This window comes from Fusarium fujikuroi, chromosome FFUJ_chr01 (assembly GCF_900079805.1).
Source record: "Fusarium fujikuroi IMI 58289 draft genome, chromosome FFUJ_chr01".
NCBI classification, from domain to species: Eukaryota; Fungi; Ascomycota; class Sordariomycetes; order Hypocreales; family Nectriaceae; genus Fusarium; species Fusarium fujikuroi.
The window spans coordinates 6,084,933-6,104,718 of NC_036622.1; the positions used below are offsets into that span (position 1 = coordinate 6,084,933).

General features: G+C 48.3%; 7 protein-coding genes; 3 read left to right on the plus strand and 4 right to left on the minus strand.

The window, feature by feature from the left end:
• Positions 1-5: 5 nt before the first annotated feature.
• Positions 6-3,755, plus strand: FFUJ_00177 (related to splicing factor 3B subunit 3 (spliceosomal protein sap130); the record flags this gene model as incomplete). XM_023573585.1 has 4 exons in its annotated part: positions 6-249; positions 321-952; positions 1,006-2,387; positions 2,495-3,755. 4 exons carry the CDS (start codon positions 6-8, stop codon positions 3,753-3,755), a joined length of 3,519 nt encoding a protein of 1,172 aa, XP_023425282.1.
• Positions 3,756-4,088: 333 nt separating this feature from the next.
• On the minus strand, positions 4,089-7,228 carry FFUJ_00176 (related to flavin-containing monooxygenase; the record flags this gene model as incomplete). XM_023573586.1 has 2 exons in its annotated part: positions 4,089-5,791; positions 5,842-7,228. 2 exons carry the CDS (start codon positions 7,226-7,228, stop codon positions 4,089-4,091), a joined length of 3,090 nt encoding a protein of 1,029 aa, XP_023425283.1.
• Positions 7,229-8,297: 1,069 nt separating this feature from the next.
• Positions 8,298-9,368, minus strand: FFUJ_00175 (uncharacterized protein; the record flags this gene model as incomplete). Its single annotated transcript, XM_023573587.1, has 1 exon — positions 8,298-9,368. One exon carries the CDS (start codon positions 9,366-9,368, stop codon positions 8,298-8,300), a length of 1,071 nt encoding a protein of 356 aa, XP_023425464.1.
• A 572-nt stretch (positions 9,369-9,940) lies between these two features.
• FFUJ_00174 (related to ankyrin 3) lies at positions 9,941-13,284 on the minus strand (the record flags this gene model as incomplete). XM_023573588.1 has 2 exons in its annotated part: positions 9,941-13,185; positions 13,248-13,284. 2 exons carry the CDS (start codon positions 13,282-13,284, stop codon positions 9,941-9,943), a joined length of 3,282 nt encoding a protein of 1,093 aa, XP_023425284.1.
• Positions 13,285-14,765: 1,481 nt separating this feature from the next.
• FFUJ_00173 (related to nicotinamide mononucleotide permease) lies at positions 14,766-16,384 on the plus strand (the record flags this gene model as incomplete). XM_023573589.1 has 4 exons in its annotated part: positions 14,766-14,935; positions 14,992-15,642; positions 15,693-16,112; positions 16,162-16,384. 4 exons carry the CDS (start codon positions 14,766-14,768, stop codon positions 16,382-16,384), a joined length of 1,464 nt encoding a protein of 487 aa, XP_023425285.1.
• A 380-nt stretch (positions 16,385-16,764) lies between these two features.
• On the plus strand, positions 16,765-18,091 carry FFUJ_00172 (uncharacterized protein; the record flags this gene model as incomplete). XM_023573590.1 has 3 exons in its annotated part: positions 16,765-17,192; positions 17,245-17,905; positions 17,978-18,091. The coding sequence occupies 3 exons, from the start codon at positions 16,765-16,767 to the stop codon at positions 18,089-18,091; spliced, it is 1,203 nt and encodes a 400-aa protein (XP_023425286.1).
• Positions 18,092-18,351: 260 nt separating this feature from the next.
• On the minus strand, positions 18,352-18,843 carry FFUJ_00171 (uncharacterized protein; the record flags this gene model as incomplete). XM_023573591.1 has 3 exons in its annotated part: positions 18,352-18,401; positions 18,437-18,577; positions 18,627-18,843. The coding sequence occupies 3 exons, from the start codon at positions 18,841-18,843 to the stop codon at positions 18,352-18,354; spliced, it is 408 nt and encodes a 135-aa protein (XP_023425287.1).
• Positions 18,844-19,786: the final 943 nt, after the last annotated feature.

The following is a 19,786-nucleotide window of genomic DNA, read 5'->3' on the forward strand; positions in this document are numbered from 1 at the left end:
TGACCATGGCGACTACTTCGAATATGTTTCTGTACTCGTTGTCGCTCCAGCCTCCGACAGCCATTTCGCAAGCCATCCTCGGCCATTTCTCTGGCACCAAGGACCAGCAAGTTCTGACCGTATCTGGCTCTATTCTGACCCTGCATCGTCCTGATTCAACTCACGGCAGAGTCCAGCCATTACTTTCGCATGACCTCTTCAGCATAATCCGTTCGATTGTTTCTTTCCGCCTCGCGGGAAGCTCTAAGGGTAAGCAATTTCTTCCCGAGCTGTTAATACTGAGCAGTATCAAGTCGTAGAGACCAAACTAACTTATTCAGATTACATTATCGTGTCAAGCGACTCTGGTCGCATCGCTGTTCTTGAGTATCTACCAGCCGAAAACCGTTTCTCTAGCATCGCCATGGAGACATTTGGTAAGTCTGGCGTGCGTAGAACAGTTCCAGGTGAATATCTGGCTGTCGATCCAAAAGGCAGAGCCTGTATGATTGCGTCTATTGAAAAGAACAAGCTCGTCTACGTCCTCAATCGCAACGCCCAAGCCGAACTCATCATTTCTTCCCCTCTTGAAGCGCATAAACATGGAGTCCTTGTTCTATCTCTGGTGGCTCTCGATGTGGGCTATTCGAATCCTGTCTTTGCATCTCTTGAGATCGACTATTCACAGTCAGACCATGATCCCTGTGGCCAAGGGATGCCCAACGTTGAGCTGGTTTACTACGAGCTGGATCTAGGCCTCAACATGTGGTCCGTAAATGGTCGGAAACTGTCGAACCCACGGCATCGTTACTCTTCCAAGTCCCTGGTGGAAATGATGGCCCAAGCGGCGTCCTTGTCTGTGGAGAGGACAGTCTTACATACCAACACTCGAATCAGGACCCTCTCCGTGTCCCCATTCCACGGCGTAGAGAACGTACAGAAGACCCGCAAAGGAAGCGAACTATCATTGGTGGTGTGATGCATAAGCTCAAGAATGGCCCTGAAGCGTTCTTCTTTCTGTTGCAGACAGAAGATGGCGACATTTTCAAGCTGACGTGTGACCTACATGAAGACGAAGGTGCTCTGACAGGACAGGTGCGGCGCATCAAGATCAAGTATTTCGATACTCTCCCTGTTGCGAACAATCTGTGTATTCTCAAGAGTGGGTTTCTTTTTGTCGCTACTGAGTCTGGCAATCATCATTTTTATCAATTCGAGAAGCTCGGCGACGACGATTCAGAGACCCCATTTACCAGCAATGATTTTCCTCCCGACCATCCTTCTGGGTATCAGCCTGTCTACTTCTACCCACGTCCTCTAGAGAATCTCACTTTGGTGGAGAGCCTCAACTCTTTAAATCCTCTTATGGACTGCAAGGTTGCTGATCTGACTGGGGACGGCGCACCGCAGATCTATTCACTATCGGGCAACGGGGCAAGGAGTCATTTTCGAATTCTCAAGCACGGTCTAGAGATTAACGAAGTCGTGAGATCAGAGCTACCGGGGACATTTTCTGGTGTCTGGACCACGAGGTTAAAGAGACACGACAAGTACGACGCGTATATGATCTTGACCTCGTCTGATAACACATTGGTCATGAGTGTCGGAGATGAAGTCGAGCAAGTAGACGATTCGGGATTTCTCACCTCTGTTACCACCCTCGCCATACAGCAAGTCGCGGACGACGGTCTGGTACAAATCCACTCCCGAGGCATCCGGCATCTACGTGGCGGGGAAATCAACGAATGGCATGTTCCGGAACATCGGCATATCGTAGCCGTTGCTACAAATGAGCGACAGATTGCTGTTGGTTTAAGCGCGGGAGAGATTGTCTATTTTGAAGTAGACAGTGATGGATCACTTACTGAGTACGACGAGAAGAAGGAGATCTCTAGCACCGTAACGTGTCTCAGTTTAGGACCAGTCCCTGAGGGTCGAGTCCGAAGCCCTATGTTGGCGGTGGGATGCGAAGATTGCACTGTTCGAATCCTAAGCTTGGACCCAGATTCCACACTTGAGAGGAAATCTATACAAGCGCTGACTGCGGAACCCTCGGCGCTAAGCATTATGACGATGGAAGACCCCGTATCTAGTAGCTCAGGACTGTACCTGCACATTGACCTGAGCTCTGGTGTGTGTCTACGAACTAGGCTGGATGAAACCACAGGAGAGTTATCAGATACGCAGACAAGGTTCCTTGGTCTCAAGGCTATTAAGCTTTTCCAGGTAACCGTCAGGGAGAAAGCCTGTGTTTTAGCACTTGGGACTAAACCTTGGCTGGCTTATACCGACCCGAAACGAGGATTCATGATGATGCCTCTTGATTGTGATGAGCTGGAGTGGGGATGTAACTTTAGTAGTGAGCAGTGCGAAGAGGGTATCATCGTAATCCGCGCCAACTTCCTGCAGTGAGTGTTCCCTTCCTACACATTCTGAGCCTGGATGTCAGTGCGAACAGTCGTGTGCCGTATCCGACGGCCAGCCTTGCTTATTACTTTGCTAACCTAATCTCAAGCATATTCTCCATCGAGAATCTATCCGATAAGATGGTCCGAAAATCGATATCTCTGACCTACACACCACGACATTTTGTTAAGCATCCTCATGAGCCCTACTTCTATACAATCGAAGCAGACAACAATACACTATGTCCCAGGTTACGAAAGCAGCTACTGGGGGCCACCGAAAGTCAAAATGAAGAGGATGCCAAATTACTCCGACCAGCGGACTTTGGCTATCCGCGTGGTCGTGGCCGATGGGCGTCATGCATAAGCGTTGTCGATCCACTAGGTGAACATGTACCTCAGAAGATCGAACTCGAAGACAACGAGGCTGCGATGAGTGTTGCAGTGGTTCCATTCACTGGCCAAGATGGCGAGAGCTTTCTAATTGTTGGCACGGGGAAAGACATGATCCTTAATCCCAGGCAATCCTCAGAGGGTTATATCCATGTCTACCGATTTCAAAAGAACGGCAGACAGCTGGTGTTTATCCACAAGACCAAGGTGGAGGAGTCTCCGATGGCGCTTGTGGCTTTCCAAGGTCGGCTAGTCGTAGGAATCGGCAAAGCCTTGCGAATTTATGATCTGGGCTTGAAGCAGTTACTTCTAAAAGTCCATGATGAGGTGGCACTGCAGTTGATTGTCTCCCTTGATGCCCAAGGGAACCGTATCGTTGTTGGAGATCTCCAGCAGGGCGTGACGATGGTTGAGTTAGATAATGAGCATCAGAAGCTGATCCCGTTCGTTGACGACACAGTTGCACGCTGGACAACCTGTACTGGGATGATCGACTATGAATCGGTGATAGGCGGAGATAAATTCGGTAACATCTGGATTGTGCGATGTCCTGACAAGGCGAGTCAAGAGGCAGGCGAGCGTGGAAATCGCCTCAACAATGCACAGGACCATCTTCAAGGCGCACCAAATCGCTTCGACTCAGTCGCCCATTTCTTTACCCAAGACATACCGACCAGCATCACCAAGGCCAGCCTCGTCGTGGGCGGGCAGGACGTCATTGTCTGGAGCGGCTTGCAAGGCACCATCGGCGTACTCATCCCCTTCGTCACACGCGAGGACGCCGACTTCTTCCACAAACTCGAAGGACAGATGCGTGCTGAAGACCCGTCACTTGTTGGTCGCGATCACCTAATGTATCGCAGCTATTACGTGCCGTCTAAGGGCGTCATAGACGGGGATCTCTGTGAGCGGTTCAGATTACTCCCTATGGAGAAAAAGGAGCGGATCGCGTGCGAGCTTGATCGCACAGTGGAGTAAATTGAACGGAAAATCTCGGTATGTTTCCTTTGACCTTTTCTATGGTGGTTATAGCGGAGTTGAAATGCCCATGCTGACTGATTATAGGAAGCTCGAACCCGGGCCGCATTCTAGGGTTGTAATTGAGTTATAGAGGGGACCTGGGGGAGGGCGCCACGGTCATCGGAATTCAGGCTAACATTAGACCAGGTTTTTTCAAACAATGTTGCTTGGGCGGCTATAGCTGTCACGTTATTGGCATATCACTTGCTGTTCATCGGAGGCCTGAAATCTCAGCTACGCGTCCGTGAGGTATAAGCATCACAAAGACACGCAATGGTGCCAGTTGTTCCATTACACTACTACGACTGATGCTACACAGCCCCGACGCTTTAGATGATGAGCCATATGCCAGGCTAATCCGTCAACTGCTTTCCCTCTAAATTCGTCTTCGTCTTCGTCACAGTTTCGTAGCTTGATTTCCCCAGTGCCAACCTTCCGGTGAACAGTCCCTCCAGAACTATTTTCACCTGCCTCACTCAGTAGAATTCCAATCATGATATCAAACCCTTGGCAGTACATGTTGCAGCCAAGAAGTAAAAGGCTGATGGTGTCCCCAGTCACCAACTCAGGAGCCTCTTCCGATTCCGTCAAGATATCTGGAAATGCTACGCATTCCATTGATAGATTCATATCCGTCTCCAGAAGTGAGCTTTTGTGGGGATGTATCTGAAAAGGTGTTCCTTCGTCAGGACGGGGATGCAGTTTCGAGACCGAAACATCTAACAAGATGCCAGTAATTGTTAACGTTGCAGAAGACACACTCCCATAAGGGTTTGGAGTCGCTAGCGTATGATGTACGTCAACTACTGTCGTTTGTGGCAGTGGGCATATGTGGCAGAGGTCCGACGTAAGCACAGGCCCTACGACAGAGGCCCAAGACCACGTCGGCGCATAGTATGCTTCGTGCCTCGAGGTCGGCCCCTTTTCTACGTGCCAGCAAACTTTCGTTCCAAGCCCATCCTTCCACATACCAGCTATAAACGCTGTATTTATAAAAGGAGCAAGTGCAGCAGCTACACCCGAGATAGCAGGTAGTCGATCTGTCTCGCGGGTGATAGCACGGCTGGTCAATGGACCGATTATGTCTAGCCAGACTCTGAGCGGCTCTGAGATCCGTGGGCCATGTTCAGTATCTTTGCCGGATTTCATGGCTTCTAGGTTTATGAGCCTCAGCGACTCCTTGCGTGTGTGCGACCCTGGACGACACTCGCAGAGATGTACCTCCCGACAATGCCAGACTAGCTCGTGAGCAGTAAGTCGGAGGATTCGGTGTGATAGTACGTGCTCTTGCAGCGTCCAAGCTCTCTTCTCCAGTGGGCTTTGCTCGCGACAACATGGCCCATCGCCAATACTATCGGCCCAATGCCCTTGAGAATCCCAAGGTCGGGCGAAGATCTCGACCTCTTCAACTTGTTGGCTATTCTTCGAGACAGTGGGGAACGACTTTCCAAGACTGAAAGGTCGCGGCTGGAAGAGCCCCTCGCTACTATTGTGAGCTGCGGCGGCAGCGATCGTGAGGTACGCATTTTGATAGACATCGCACATTTTGGGTGACTCAACAGCCCAGTCAAGCTCATCATCTTGTATGATACAGAGTGAGTCTATCCACAAGTACTCGACATCCAGTTGACGGCAAATAATTATCGCCTCTTGGAATGTCTTGGGAAACCGATTGAAGTGAATGCAGTGGCAGAACTCGGTGAAGCTGGCTTTGGTGGTCTTGAGAGGCATGAAATCACCCCAGCAGTGGCTGAGAGCTATGTATCGGCCGCGATTATCAGAACTGGGTATAAACAAGTGAGGATCTCTGTCTTCGTTTCCAACAGACAAGACACGAGTCGGAAACGGCCGATCCTCGCTGACAACTTTACAGTTCTGGTGATCATTGACACAGTCTTTAATCCAGCCTCGTATCATATCCCAGCTTTCCGGCGAGGTAACATCGTATTGAACATGAGTTCCTGTGCCGATGATTTTCCAAGGAGGCGGAATTCCTTCAGATACATTAGCTGACTGTTGATGCTCCTGGTGATTGGAACCTTACCTGGTAAGCAGTATAATTCATAGGTGACATAAAATTCCTCCTCCGTACCAAAAGAGCAGGCAATAAGCTCAATCCTTAGAGCCCCATCTCGACCCCACAAGAAATAAGCCAGAAGGTCGTCGGTGTCTCCGAACCAACGCCGACCAATAGAGCGATTACTGTAGTTCATCTCCTGGATATCTGGCCACGCCATATTGAACAGCGGGTACATCGAGGCGGTGGAATCCCTGAGTAGAGTGCAAACTCTACATCTCAACGTGGCTTTCTTGCAAACCCACTCAAAGTCCATGTTTCGATATGGATACTCAGTATCATGGAGGCCGATGATAGGTTCTAGCTCTTGGCAAATAGCACAGAGAACGGAGTCTATCGATGGATCATCCTCTATCTCAATGCGTTGGAAGAAGACCTGTAATCTCTGTACTTCCTTCCTTATCTTTTCAAGATACCCCCGAAATTGTTTGAAAGGGGTGTTTGGCATCTTCAGGGCTGCGACGTCGAGATTGCTGATCGCTCGGTCGAGATACAAGGTCTCGATGGCGAAACACTGGCGGATATATGCAGTAGCCATGAGACACCCCAATAGTGCATAAACATGATGGTATCCCGGCTTATCTGGCATATCTGCTTCCCAAGGCTCACTCTGCGTCAGCGGCTTAAGTAACTCGATGTTAAAGATAAGGTCGTCCAAGTTGACACCACTGCAGACTTCCTGGGCCATATCCCTTGCCGTCGAAGCTTCCAACACACGGGCAGCCATGGTAAGGGCTATGAAGCAGCAATAAGAGGCTTCACCTGGCTCACTCTTGGCATTTTCCTTGCTGTCAGGTGATAAAGTTTCCTCTGGATTTAGTCCAGGCTCATCTGAGCCGGTGTCATTTTCAAGAGCTGCAGAATCCTCACAGGCAGAGTCTGCAGCCATGAAAGCTGCCTGAACGGCCTCGTAGCACCTCTCCCGTAGCTCGGAAAGGTCGATTGCGAGATCGCTCAGATATCCAAACCGGATAGATCGCTCGGTTGTCATGGGTTCTGTTGTCTTGATGATCTCAATCGCGTGTTTTCGTACAAGATCAAATTCATTGATCATGGAGGGTAGCTTCTCAAGCTGCAGTATCTCATTCTCCCCATGTGCGAAGAAAACCTTTGCAGCCTTATCTATATCAGGTTCATCTGTTTCGAGGATGAACTCGCGTCTCGCAAGGTAGATGTGACGTCCCGTATAGTACAAGGTTTTTTCCGTGTCGTCATCCCCATCATCGTCTTCTATGGACTCTTCTGTGTTTCTGCGTGTCAGCTGGGAGTTTGAACGACCCCCAACTTCAATGTTTAGACGGTCTAGATGGTCTGTCAGGCTGCCTCCATCAGAAGTCTCTGCGTCCGCCGACATGATGATCATATCAGATCTCTAGCTGCAAGAATTTGTCCGAAGGATTCAAGTAGGTAACTGATCGACCGTGACTGCTTCCATGTCACAAGTAGTCAAAATATCTCATTAATTCACAGATGGGGAGACCATTTATGTCATGAGACTATCCTCGGTGCCAAGACTACACCACCTTTCAGCTCAGATATTTTTAGCTACAATTAGCCGCCCGCAAAATGAAGCTGAAAAAACAGGCATATAATTGGACGACTCTTGTCAGCTACATGGATAAATGGGGGCTCGACAGAACAGGTTCATGCTTTATTGGCATAACTGCTGTTTCTAGGGTATGTGACCAGCTTTGAATCAAGGTATCATCTGACAAGACAGCCGCCAATGTGGTAACAGATCAAGAACTCAATTACGCTACAGTTGGGCGTTAGGTGTGAGGTGGTGACGAATACTTTGTCATGAGTTGTCTCGATTCTTGTTAGTACCGAGAATCCTAGAGTAATATCTCAACCTAAGCTTTTCCCCAACTGATTCTAAGCCCGTCCAGATCTTCTCACCGTTTAGTGTAGATTTGGCAGCTCTATGGTGTAGCCAGTGGTCAGGCATTATCTTGTAATATCCAAGTTGCTAGCTCGATGTGTTATTTGCAGTTGAGACTCGAGAGTGAGAACATAAATCATCAGAGAACTTAGTGATGCTGGGAACAGAACTCAGTGCCCCTAACCAGTACAGTGGATAACTTGATCAATATTTTTGAGGGATGATTCGTCTTCGAATATGATATAATCTATTGTCGCCACATATTGTTTCATTTCAGGCTCCCATTTCGCCTGCGATCCAGGTTCGGGCTCCTCCCAGGTGGAGTTGTGTCCTTGGGCGAATAGTATTTGGAATGCGGGAGGTGGCCTGGATATTTCACGACGTACTCGCTCATTCCTTCTAGCTCTGGTAGCACAGGCTTATTTCGCAACTATTGAATAAATACTGATACAATTTGTATTCTAGTTTCGTTGTAAGATGCAGCGCCTATTATACAGCCTGATAGCCTTAACATGGTCCAATGAACCAAACATCCGATATTCTAAACAGTCTGACTCAAGTCCTTCATTAACTGGAAGGCACCGGGTGTCTCAACCCAAGAAGCAAGGCAGTACCCAATCATGAGACAAGCTTCCTCCTTCGTTTCATGCGAGTACATCCCAGGTCTTTGTGAAGCGGCCGATACCGGACAGCTCAACATCAAACGCCAGAAGTGAGGATTATACTCATTCACAGATCTGTAAAGCTTGGCAATCTGGCCCTTAACCTTCTTGATAAGCTTAGACAAATGTTCTGTGCTACCCATGAGGATATCTGGGCGTCCCGCCACAGCGCTGCCGACAAGCTCACCGCGGATAAGTCCAACAATCTCTGGTGGGATAGTACCGTTGAGAGCTCGTGCGGCGTTCTGTGCAGACTGCAAGTCAAGTAGAATCCTCACTTTGATCAGCGTGACAGCCGCCACGTGGCCTAAGCTGAGATACTTCCCGTTCGCCCAAGTCTCCAATGGCTCCTCCAAAACATCCGCATCCCTGATATCGAGGTATGGCTGGTCTATGTCGCCCCAGTCATACTTGGACTCTGAGCCGGTGGTTGCGTACCACTTGACGAAATCGTAGGCTTCCTGATCCCTGTTGAGCCGGATGTACAAATGCGGCACAAGATCCCTCACACCCATGTTGTCGCCCCGACAAAGACGAAGCATATCAACCAGATGGTCCAAGGCCTCTTGGACCGCGTCAATTTTACCACCTGGCGTGCCAAAGACTTGAAGCAATACGTCGACCATATGATATCGCGCACGCATATACGCACGCGTCTCATGAATACCCCAGAAATGTCCAACGCCGTTCTCAAAGATGTTCGGCGGGGTGAACATATCTCCCGGGTGATCGCGCAGCTCTTGCTCCTCCTTCTCTACCGCCTTGCGTGCTTTTTTGATGATGGTGCAGGCATTTTTGTGATGACTTCGGTCAGTCGTTTGATGGGATGCTCCGCAGTAGTACACCGCCTTGCAGCTTGAGCAGCGCTTCAGAAGATCTTTATCTGCCTCGCTACAGGTTCCCAACTCGCAGATGCGAGGAGTGAGCTCGCGTGGTTCTGGCAATGGCATGACGCGTTGTGGTGTGCTTTTTTGCCTTTTGCTTTTTTGAGTTCAATCTTAGGCGGGGGAAGTGAAAATTGGTAATTTAATCATAAGGTGAGAATGAAACGGTTTCAACAATGGTCGCAAATGTGGCTTGTAATTACCCGTGACAGAAATGTGAGAGGCACCAGGTTATAAGGCATGAGATGGGGCTACCTTTCTGACGATGATGATATAATTGATCGGATGCTTGAGGCAAGGGAGGGGCATCACCAGACCGGCACGTGACGATGAGGTACATCGGCTCGGCAGATAGGACAAGGTTAAGCTACACATATTTTATCAACCGTATAGAAATTTTCAGCAGGCATTTCCAATTCACGGTTTAGGCTTCCCGAGTTAGACTCAGTATTTGTTCTTCTGGGGTTATCTTATAGGAGCTCAGGATGTTCAACATGTGAGAAACATACGACCATTTCTGCCCCGTCTTATCGAAGCTCTATCGAACTATTTCCACTCTATATCCGATCGCCCAGCCGAATATATGGTACAAAGAGATGAACCTAAAACATGAGAAACGATGGCATCTTTTCATTCATTCACCACGAATTCTCAAAGTCAGTAGTCACAACAACGCTCTCAGCCATCTGATGCTGATGATCAATCGCTCTACTCTCTCGCAACCTCCACGGCCTTTTATAGCCTTGCTTCCTGCTCCACCTTCTCAGAAACGGGGCAATAATTGTGCTCATTGATACTAGCAATTCCGGCTCATCCTGGACGTTGGGTCGAATCACTCTTACGAGCAAAGGCGCGTCAACTCGCCCGATAAGATACGCTTCTGAGTCCTTCAGAGTCCAACTTGTTTGCTTTTGCGCTGCTATTCCCTCCATGCGATCTTGACACAGTGATACAGCGGTGGACAAGAGGGCAGTGGTATTCACCCATGGCTCTTTTGGACCTCGACACCTCCTTAGGTCGGTTTCGAAGCACCTCGGCGCTACATAAGCGAATGTCGCGACGTCCTCGGAGTCGGCAAGTATTCGGGCCCAGAAGCTCTCCTTCTCGATGGGAATTTTGAAGCATTGGATTGCCGACCCTGGCGGGATGCAACCAACAACGAAGTTTTCGCCCTTCCTATCTACACCCGTGTCTTGCAATAGAAACAGGATGGAGATAGCAAGAGTCTCGAACTCTGCTTGTAGTTCACGATCCAGCTTCTGGTACCGCGTTTTGAAGTCCGTATCTCGCAATATCTCGCAGATATTGCAATCTTGAAGTTTCTTCCAGTAGCATGGCTGTGTAGCGAGGTCCGAAACGTATAAGGGTAAGACATCGGCTAGGAGCTCTCGAAGCTGTACCCGTCGCGCGATACCAGTACAGAAGCTAACCTGCACAGCGAAAGACCCTTCTAGATCGGCGATGGAAAGCGATCTCTTGGCGAGGATGCTGGACTTCTTGGTCTGGCCCAGTCTCTTTATGTACGTTTGGGCGAAGCCCAATGTTCCCACAGCGCCTGTTCCGGCCTGCAAGCCAAGTCCCAACTGCCTTTCAGACACCTCCCAGTAGCTCGGGAATGTTCCTAACTCCTTCAACCACGGAATAGCCATCTGGACTTGATTCTGAGGTGTCACCTTGCAGGCCTGGTTTATCGAGACTCTCGACCCAATGATCAGCTTTTCATTGCGAGGGAATGTTGACGAGAATGTTACATTGCACTCTGCTGCTGGGCTCCAGTGGAGATTAGGCAATTGGTTGCTCTCTGTTTCTGCCAAGGCGGAGGTGATCAGGCCACCGCCAATGGAGATTGCATGGAGGCTTTCTGGATCATCCTTCTGTATAATGAAGTTTCCAGGACCCCAGGTATCCAGCAAGTCCTCAGGGTGGGCTTTCAGGTCGAACTTCTTATCAGAATCTGAGAATACCTTTGACCTTTCGAAAGCCTCAAAATATTGAAAGGCGAACACTCTGCGTTGAATCATCTCACCAAAGCAGCTCAGCTCCACGGGAGAAGCGAGTATGCAAGGCCCACTGAAAGATGGACCCCAAGTCTGGTTTCCGATCAAGAGTATACGCTTTAGGGAAGTGTCCAGGAAGAATGGCTCAAAGGGCTCGCAGTGACCTTGCGCGTAGAGAGCAAAAGCAAGAGAAAGGAATTGGGCCGTCAGTGAGTCGAGGAGCTGTGGATTTAAAGTATCTAAACTGGATTCTGAATTTGTGAGTGATATAAGGGGACTTCGTCGCGATTTATCGCCAGGGTCGACTCGTTCGAGCCCAACAAAGGACTCCTGTCTTGTCAGAAATGTGAATGAGTCACAGCATCCACCGACCTGCTGAAGGGCACCGATTGCCTTGTGCAGACTTTGAGAAACATTTGGAACGACTTGGGCATCATGTCTGTTCATGAGAGAGACAATTGCAGTCGACTTGGAGTTTTCAAAACTAACGGACCCAAACTGGAGACTGTGCGACCCGTCAGGCATAGGGCTTACCCCTCCGATACCGCATAAGTACCCAATAGTCTCGCGAACTGAATTTTCATACTCCGTGTCGATGCTCATCAGATCCTGGCTTGGATGCAACAATCCTGTCGGCGTTGTCTCATCCTCCTTCCTAACATGGAGGCATCTTGGGATATGAAAGCCATGCTGGTAAGTTTCAACATGAGGGGCATTGATCTGCGAATATATCCATGGCCCATGCTGGGCCCTTTCCAGTAGTTCATCAGCAATTTCATCCGCCGATAGGCCTAATGCTTTCAGCTCCAACAGCCACGAATACTCGCCAACGGCAACTTTCTCAAGCGAGTTCCTCAAGATATAATGGACTCTATCGTAGTCAACATCAAGAATTGCATTCTTGAGAGGACGCGTCCATTGGTGCATGTCGCACAGATCAATGTAGGACTCAGCATCAGTGGAGGAGCCATCATCCGGGTCATCAAATGTGCTTTCCTCGTAGTCCGAAGTATAAGAACGGAGAGTAGAGTGGATAGTGCTTGCGTCGTTAGCTTGAGACTCGGTACCACTAAAAGGTGAGCCACTGTAGATTGCACTCAAAGCTTTGTCAATCCAGGACTGCCTGATCTCTGCAGATGACCAAGGGTTTGCAGCAGACGATGCTAGAAGTTGTTGAAGTATTCGCTGCGCCTCTGGTTGGGAAGCAGGTATATCTACATATGGCGGCGGGGCTGGTGTGTGAGGAAAACACTTGTGCCATATGACGTTCCACTTTGCGATATTTCCAGAAGCCATCATCAGCTCTGATCTGAGTTCTTTAAATTCTTCAGGCACTAAGACCCCCGTTTCCTCAATAGTCGCTGGTCGTTTCCTAGCTTGACAGGCCGTAGAGTGGTCGTGGAGCCTCCTCTCAGCACCCGATCCATGAAACTCTTGGCGGCACCATGTACAGTAAACACATATTTTGTCTGACGAAATACTTGGAAGTATATCAGGAACATTGTCTCCCAGCATATGAGACCTGACGATGTGTTGCGAGACATCTGCTAGGCGACGAAGTCGAAACGAAGAACATTCATGGTGCTGCGCTGGATCGCTTATATAAAACGGGCATCCGAACACCTTGGGTGGGTTAGTTTGCTGGGGATATCTAAGGCCATCGAAAATTCCCTTTCGGCCATTTCCGCCATCTCTGTCATTACCAGCGTTGTCGTTGTGGCCTTTCCCCGAGCTCTTCTTCCGTGTCCTTTGACGACGCTTCTTAGTCTTTTGACTGGATTCATTTGGGGCTCTCTGTTGGACAGACGATTCGCCAGTGCCTGTGTATTGACAGTCGTCCGGCGAGCCCAACACGGATGTTGACATAGGTTCAGGCGGCTGATCAGCTAATTTGGTATACTTTAGCTTGAGAATACACTTAGGTAGTCAAGTCACTGGAGATACATACCATGTTCATCAGCGCCTGCGTGGTGGTAGGAGTTCATGCTACTGAGAAGTTCGTTGAAACGGAGTATCGCAGATAAATTAATTTTCTTCTTCTTTTCCTTTCGCAAAAACTCAAGGAAAGAAGTCTAAGGTTGATGAAGACTTGGAAACGAAGAGGGGGGGTTATTTCAACCTGATCGGGACGCTTGCCGCCTCGTTTTCCTTTAGGCAGCAAGGTTGATTCACCTATGACATTCAGCCACATGCACTCTGTACGCTCTCCTTCAATCAAAGCCATACATCCGAGATTTCTGGCTAACATTTATGGTACATGCTTGCCCCGCAGGCTGGCTTGCCTCATCAGTGGTTCGCCAGCTGTGCTTTGAAATCCAAGGTCAATCACACTCACAGGCGTCATTTTACAATGCGTACCTTCGAAACTCTTTGACAGAAACTACGCAACTAGGTAACTAAACTAAGGCAATGATTTTGCGCCCCTTTATCTCAGCCCCAATGTCACTCGTCCTTCCCCTTCGTTAATCCTGCATTTCCGCACGCGTAAATTCTTTGTTTGTATGAGCCCGACTATCTTGAAACACAGCAACTGATCCTACCCAGTTCGATTCATTCCTTTTTGTGTTTTTAATGATATAGGGTATAGTATCTGGTCAGCTTTATGGAAGCCTGCATCCGAAGACCTTTCAAATTCCATCAGCCAGTCTACAGGATAAGCATTCTTCTTTCGACAAGTGGGGGACTTTCCGATCGGACTTGAACTCGATACTTTGAGGGTGTTTACTGGTAATTAAAAGCTGCGGTTCGCAATTTAATATGGCAATGAGCTCCATGATGGAGACAAAACCTAAAAACAATACTCCCTATTAGATGCGGGGATCAAGTGCAAGCTGCTCCAGAAGGCGATCTTTGGTAGCATACATGCAGATAAAATACACGACCTTAACCAACTTGCGTGGTAGCAAATAGCTTTAGGATGAACTGTTACTTGAAGGCTGCTCTCCGCTTAGATTCATGTTTAATATTTATCGGTTTATTTCCGAGTTTCCGACAGTCGGAATCAACCCGAGCTGCTCTGAATCCGTTGCCTCAACGCGATAGGCTTCTCGTGTCTTGGCTTTCCTTTGAAGCTAGCGATGGACATCATCCGAGGAAACCATACCTATTCTGTCTTCTGATGGTGTGCAATCCCCATCGCATTTACGCTTATTCAAGTCCTGGTTTTAAACCCCGCACACTTGTTCCACTCAATCCCTTACTACCCCAGATTACCCCGGAATCGGGTATTGCGGGTTGGACAGTCATTTGAATCCGAGGCGCGGGGTAATTAATCCTGAAGGATTGCTACAAGACTCCCTGGCTCCTTAGTAGAAAAGAAGGAGTTGGCCCTGCTATAAAGAGAATGGGCCATGGCAGATCCTAGCCCCATTCTTGCATCTCCATCTCGACCGTTAAAGTCAATATCTCGAGCTTATCTCTCTATCATTGACAGCGGATTTCTATCTACCTGCTTACCATCACCGCCATGTCGGACAAGATCAACGAGGTTGGCGGTCCGAGGATCAGCCAAGATGAAAACCCCAAGAGCGAACAACAAGCGTTCGATCCGGTACTTGAGAAGAAGGTCATTCGAAAGGTTGACCGAAATCTTGTCCCGATTCTCTTCCTACTCTTTCTCTGCGCGTTCATAGATCGGTAAGACCTCTTTCGGCTATCCTCAGACATCGTCTCTAACATGATCTGCTTTGCAGAATCAACATCGGAAATGCTCGAATCCAAGGCTTGGAAGCCGATCTCAACATGTCAGGCGAAGACTACAACATCGCCCTATTCACCTTCTTCATTCTTTACATCCTCCTCGAAGTACCATGCAATATCCTACTCAAGAATATGCGACCGTCGTTGTTTCTCTCGGCTATCATGACAGGCTGGGGCATCGTCACGATCTGTCAAGGGCTCACACAGTCCTTCGCTGGGCTGATTGTATGCCGTGTCATAATCGGTGGTCTTGAGGCTGGCTTCTTTCCGGCGTGTGTGTATCTTCTCAGCATGTATTATTGCCGACACGAGCTGCAGTGGCGTTTCAACCTCTTCTTCTCGGCCAGTATCGTCGCTGGTGCATTCAGTGGTCTGTTGGCTTATGCCATCGCTCACATGGACGGGATTGCTGGCTATGGTGGTTGGAGATGGATCTTCATCATCGAAGGTGCCGCTACTGTTGTCATCGCAATCTGGAGCTACTGGATGATTCCAGACTGGCCTGAAACTGCTAAATTTCTCAACGACGATGAACGAGCTCTGCTTGTTGACCGTCTTGCTGCGGATAAAAAGGATACTCACATGAACACATGGGACAAGAAGACAGCCAAGAGGATCTTTTCAGACGTCAAGATTTATCTCGGGTAAGTCACTTGTTAACCTCACGAGTGGAGCTTCTTGCTAACCATGACAGTATCTTGATGTACATGGGCATTGTCACTACCAGTTACTCCGGCTCCTTCTTCACCCCAACTATCCTCAAACAGCTTGGCTGGACGTCTATCCGGGCTCAAATCATGTCGATCCCTATCTTTCTGTTCGCAACCGTGTGTGCGCTTGTTGCTGCTATCGCAAGCGACAAGACAAAGCATCGTTCGGGCTTTATCCTTGGAGGTTGCCTTTTCACGACCGTTGGATATGTCATTCTGCTCAATATGATGTCTGTCAGCGTCGGGATACGGTACATGGCCCTCTTCTTTATCGTCGCTGGTGGGTATATCGCCCAGCCAATTGTCTTGGTCTGGGTGAGCAACAACATGGCAGGCCATTACAAATTGGGTGTAGCTTCCGCAATGCAGGTTGGTTTCGGTAATATCGGCGGAATTATTGCTAGGTAGGTTCCTCATCTTTAGTCCGAGGCGCGGCCGCTAACCATTCTATAGCAATATCTTTGTCACAACTCAGGCGCCCACTTACCCTCTAGGATTCGGTTTAGGCCTTGGCCTTGTCTGGCTCTGTGGACTGAGCTCGCTGGTCTTTTTGCTTTATATCAGACGGGAGAATAAGCTAAGAGACGAGGGTAAAAGGGACGACAGATACAATCTACCGGAGGATGAGAAGAATAACTTGGGTGATGATCATCCAAGCTTCCGTTTTACGTATTAGATACGGAAGCCCAATTAACTGTCCAACTACATTTAGGTAGCTAGTGGGAAGGCTTTGAGGATGTCCTAGTCCCTTGTATGTGGAAGACCCAGGTTGAAAAAGCATTCACTTGTGGCTATGCCCGTGAACAGCTGATATCGGCTTTCTACTGAAGAAATTGGTTGATCGTTGTGATACAATTTCTAAGTCGTCATCCCTCATCGTCTCTAGCCAATTAAACCATTTGATGGTGTCGCTTTCATGCAGGCGCCTTGTTTTAGTGCGGCTGAATCTGCCTTGTGATTTTGGTGGAGGCAGTGCATATTCACCCGAAGAAATACAACACTTCACCCCACTTCAATCCTTCTCCTTCTATTATTCGTATCGCCGAATTTGCTGCCATGGATCCTTTATCCGTCTCAGCCTCCGTTGTAGGACTTTTAGGCGCCGGAGCTAAGATCACATCATGTCTTTGGACATTCGCGACCAACGCTAGAGACGCCCCTCAACTTGCACGTCATCTTGTCTTTGAAGTAGCCGATATCACAGCAGCACTTGGGTCGCTTCAGGCCTATGTTTGCGGACAGGCCCAAACCCCCGGTGAAAGAGGGGCATTGATTCTGCTGGAACATGTTCTTACTACACTGACAGGATGCGTTACTACGTTTTCGGATCTCCAGAGCCTCATGGACCGGCTGAATCTAAGTCCTGGCATGGGGACTATTGATAAGATGAAATGGGCTCGGCAAGAGTCCAGTATCGCGGCTATTGTGCAGCGACTCCAAAATCACAAGTCGTCGTTGACGTTGATGTTGACCGTTTTGCAATGGTGAGTTTTCTTCTATTATATCTAGGCCTATTTATTTGTACTAAGCGATCAGTGAAACCATGAAAGAAGCTCAGAGTTCGACTCGTCATCTCTGCACACTTGTTGAGGAATTGCTGCAAAGTAACCAAGATCTTGCCAGTCGTATCAGAGGGCTTGAGCGAGAGGGCTCCATTATTGCACAGTCTAGGAGAGACGATGTCTCTACGCTTCGACAGACACGAAGCTCAAAGTCTGTTTCATTTATCGATACACAGGCCTCCGCCATCATATTCACATTCGACCAGGACCTCCAGGCATCTCGAGTATACAGCCGCGCCATTGGTAGACAATCTATGACATCTCTTACAAGCACGGCCTTGTACACGACTGCGTTGTCTCTTTTCTCTAATCTAAGCCTCTCTCAAGTGTCCAACATCTCTTTCTACGCCTTGCCAGTTTACTCCAACGATTTGAGTAACAGCGACTGCTATGTATTTGGTGAGGAAGGCGCTCTGGTAAGGTCTGGTAGTTTTGAGGCTCCCAGGCCTTCTCCCTCACCGCAAAAGACGCAGAACGGAGCAGATGACGGCGTTCCATCAACGAACGAGACTCAGACGCCTTCAAGGCTACTCGGACGCTTCGCGAGAAGACGTAAGAAACCAGTGGTGGGTGTACCAGAAAATCCTGTCCATGTTTCTCATGTTAAATTTGACGGCTCAACGGGGCACTTCACTGTACGTGATAATCTTTTACTTTATGATAAATGTGATCTCAATAGGTCTATGAAACGGGCTAACTATATTTAGGGTCTACCTAGAGAGTGGCAGAGGTTGATTGATGAGGTTGATGCGCCACAGTCGCCAGATTGGGTTGACGTACGGGAGTTTTATAAGAAAACCACTGAAGGGAGTCCCTCTTGATCCTAATAATTTATATCCGTGGTATTTTACGATTATTTGAAGAAGTGGTACATTATTGTTTCTGCGGAGTTGGGCGATGACTTGAGTCCTGAAGTCAAATCGTCTGGTGGCTAGATAGACTCGGGCTTTCAAATAAGTATCCCACTAGGGTCTTCGCCAAATGTGACGACAGGCGATATAGTCAATTCAAGACATGTTGGCATGAGAAGTCGGAGTTTATTAGTAAGCATTCAGACACTGATACAAATCCAAGTTAGCGTCTAAGCCCTAGCTTTATGCATAAGTTTTGTATATAAACCTCTTCTTGTTACTAATAGGTCAGTACTATTAATAATTATTACCCACAGACATAATGCTTAACAACATCATGGTCCACAGCTCCACAGTCAATCTTCTTTCCATAATCTTTACCCGAACACTTTCCATACAGAGATCCATCCCCTCGATAGATCGCAAAATCATTTGTGCCGCAGTATGCAGCGTGATCTAAATCCATATCAGTAATTGTATGAAGGCGTGCAAATACAAAACTAACATTCAGTATTATCGCCAGGCAGTTTGAACTTCATCGAGCACAGGCTCACAGTCGTGTATCCCATCTCGACTGCGCTTTTCACACTGCAGGCCGACTGGCCTTCCCACCAGGCAATATGGTGGTTCTCGCGGTCGTAAAGCTTTTCCTGCTGGCCAAAACTGATAGCTGCGTGAGCTTGGGAGCATAGTGCTGCCAATAAAACGTGTTCGAAACGCATTCTGGAGAATTTGTACAGAACGAAGTAAAGTATGGATGAATTGAGTCTGACTGTTTGGTCTGCGTTGTTGCTCTCCCGTGGTATAATTACAACCTACCTGTACATCGCCTCGTTTTATGTCTCCAGTACCTCTCAGGCTATTTCTGACATATGAGGCTTTCTCCTGTCTGGCATTCCCTATCGGTTATCACCTGCCTAAAAAGGTCATTTAATAATCTGATTACTTTAGAATGAATTTTGATTTGTGTTTTACGGCCAGTAGGAACGATATTGGCTACCATCAGTAATCCTTGCCGAGAATCTCGTATCACAGCAGCGTGTACGGCTTACTGAGTAAAACGCGCGATGAGCGGGCTCCACTTACAGAGGATACATAGCTCGTAAGCCGTGCATATTCTGCCACCAATAGGAAGTAGTAGTACTGGAAGTCGGACTGGCTTAGTTATCTGCTTAAGCCGACTGTGGGAGATTAAGTCACATAAACTAAATTTCTATACGTAAGATTCGACATAGAAAGAGTTATAAGAGAACAGAGAATGTATCTAGAAGACGACCATTTCTCTAGCATCCTCTTTAGAATAGACATCATGCGAGTCAACCTCTTCCTACTCTCAACCCTGCTTTCGCAAGCTTGCGCGGCAAAGATTAGCGTCGGCCAACAACAGCAATCCGGAGGCAAGAACTACCATATCGCCTGGTGGGAGGGCGAAACACCCTGTGATGGATTAGGTCACCTCCTCGGCAGCGTTGACCAAAGTCTATGCTCTTTCAACTTCCAACTTCAGAACCAGGGTCCAATCTGTGAGAATCATTACCTGAGAGCTTTTGACGAACTGTGAACTAACTATGCATGTTGACCACTTTGCTTATTGTGGTACCGATGACTTGGCTATCTATAGACTTGATGGGTCCTTATACGGGAAGTGCTCGTCGAAAGACTTCA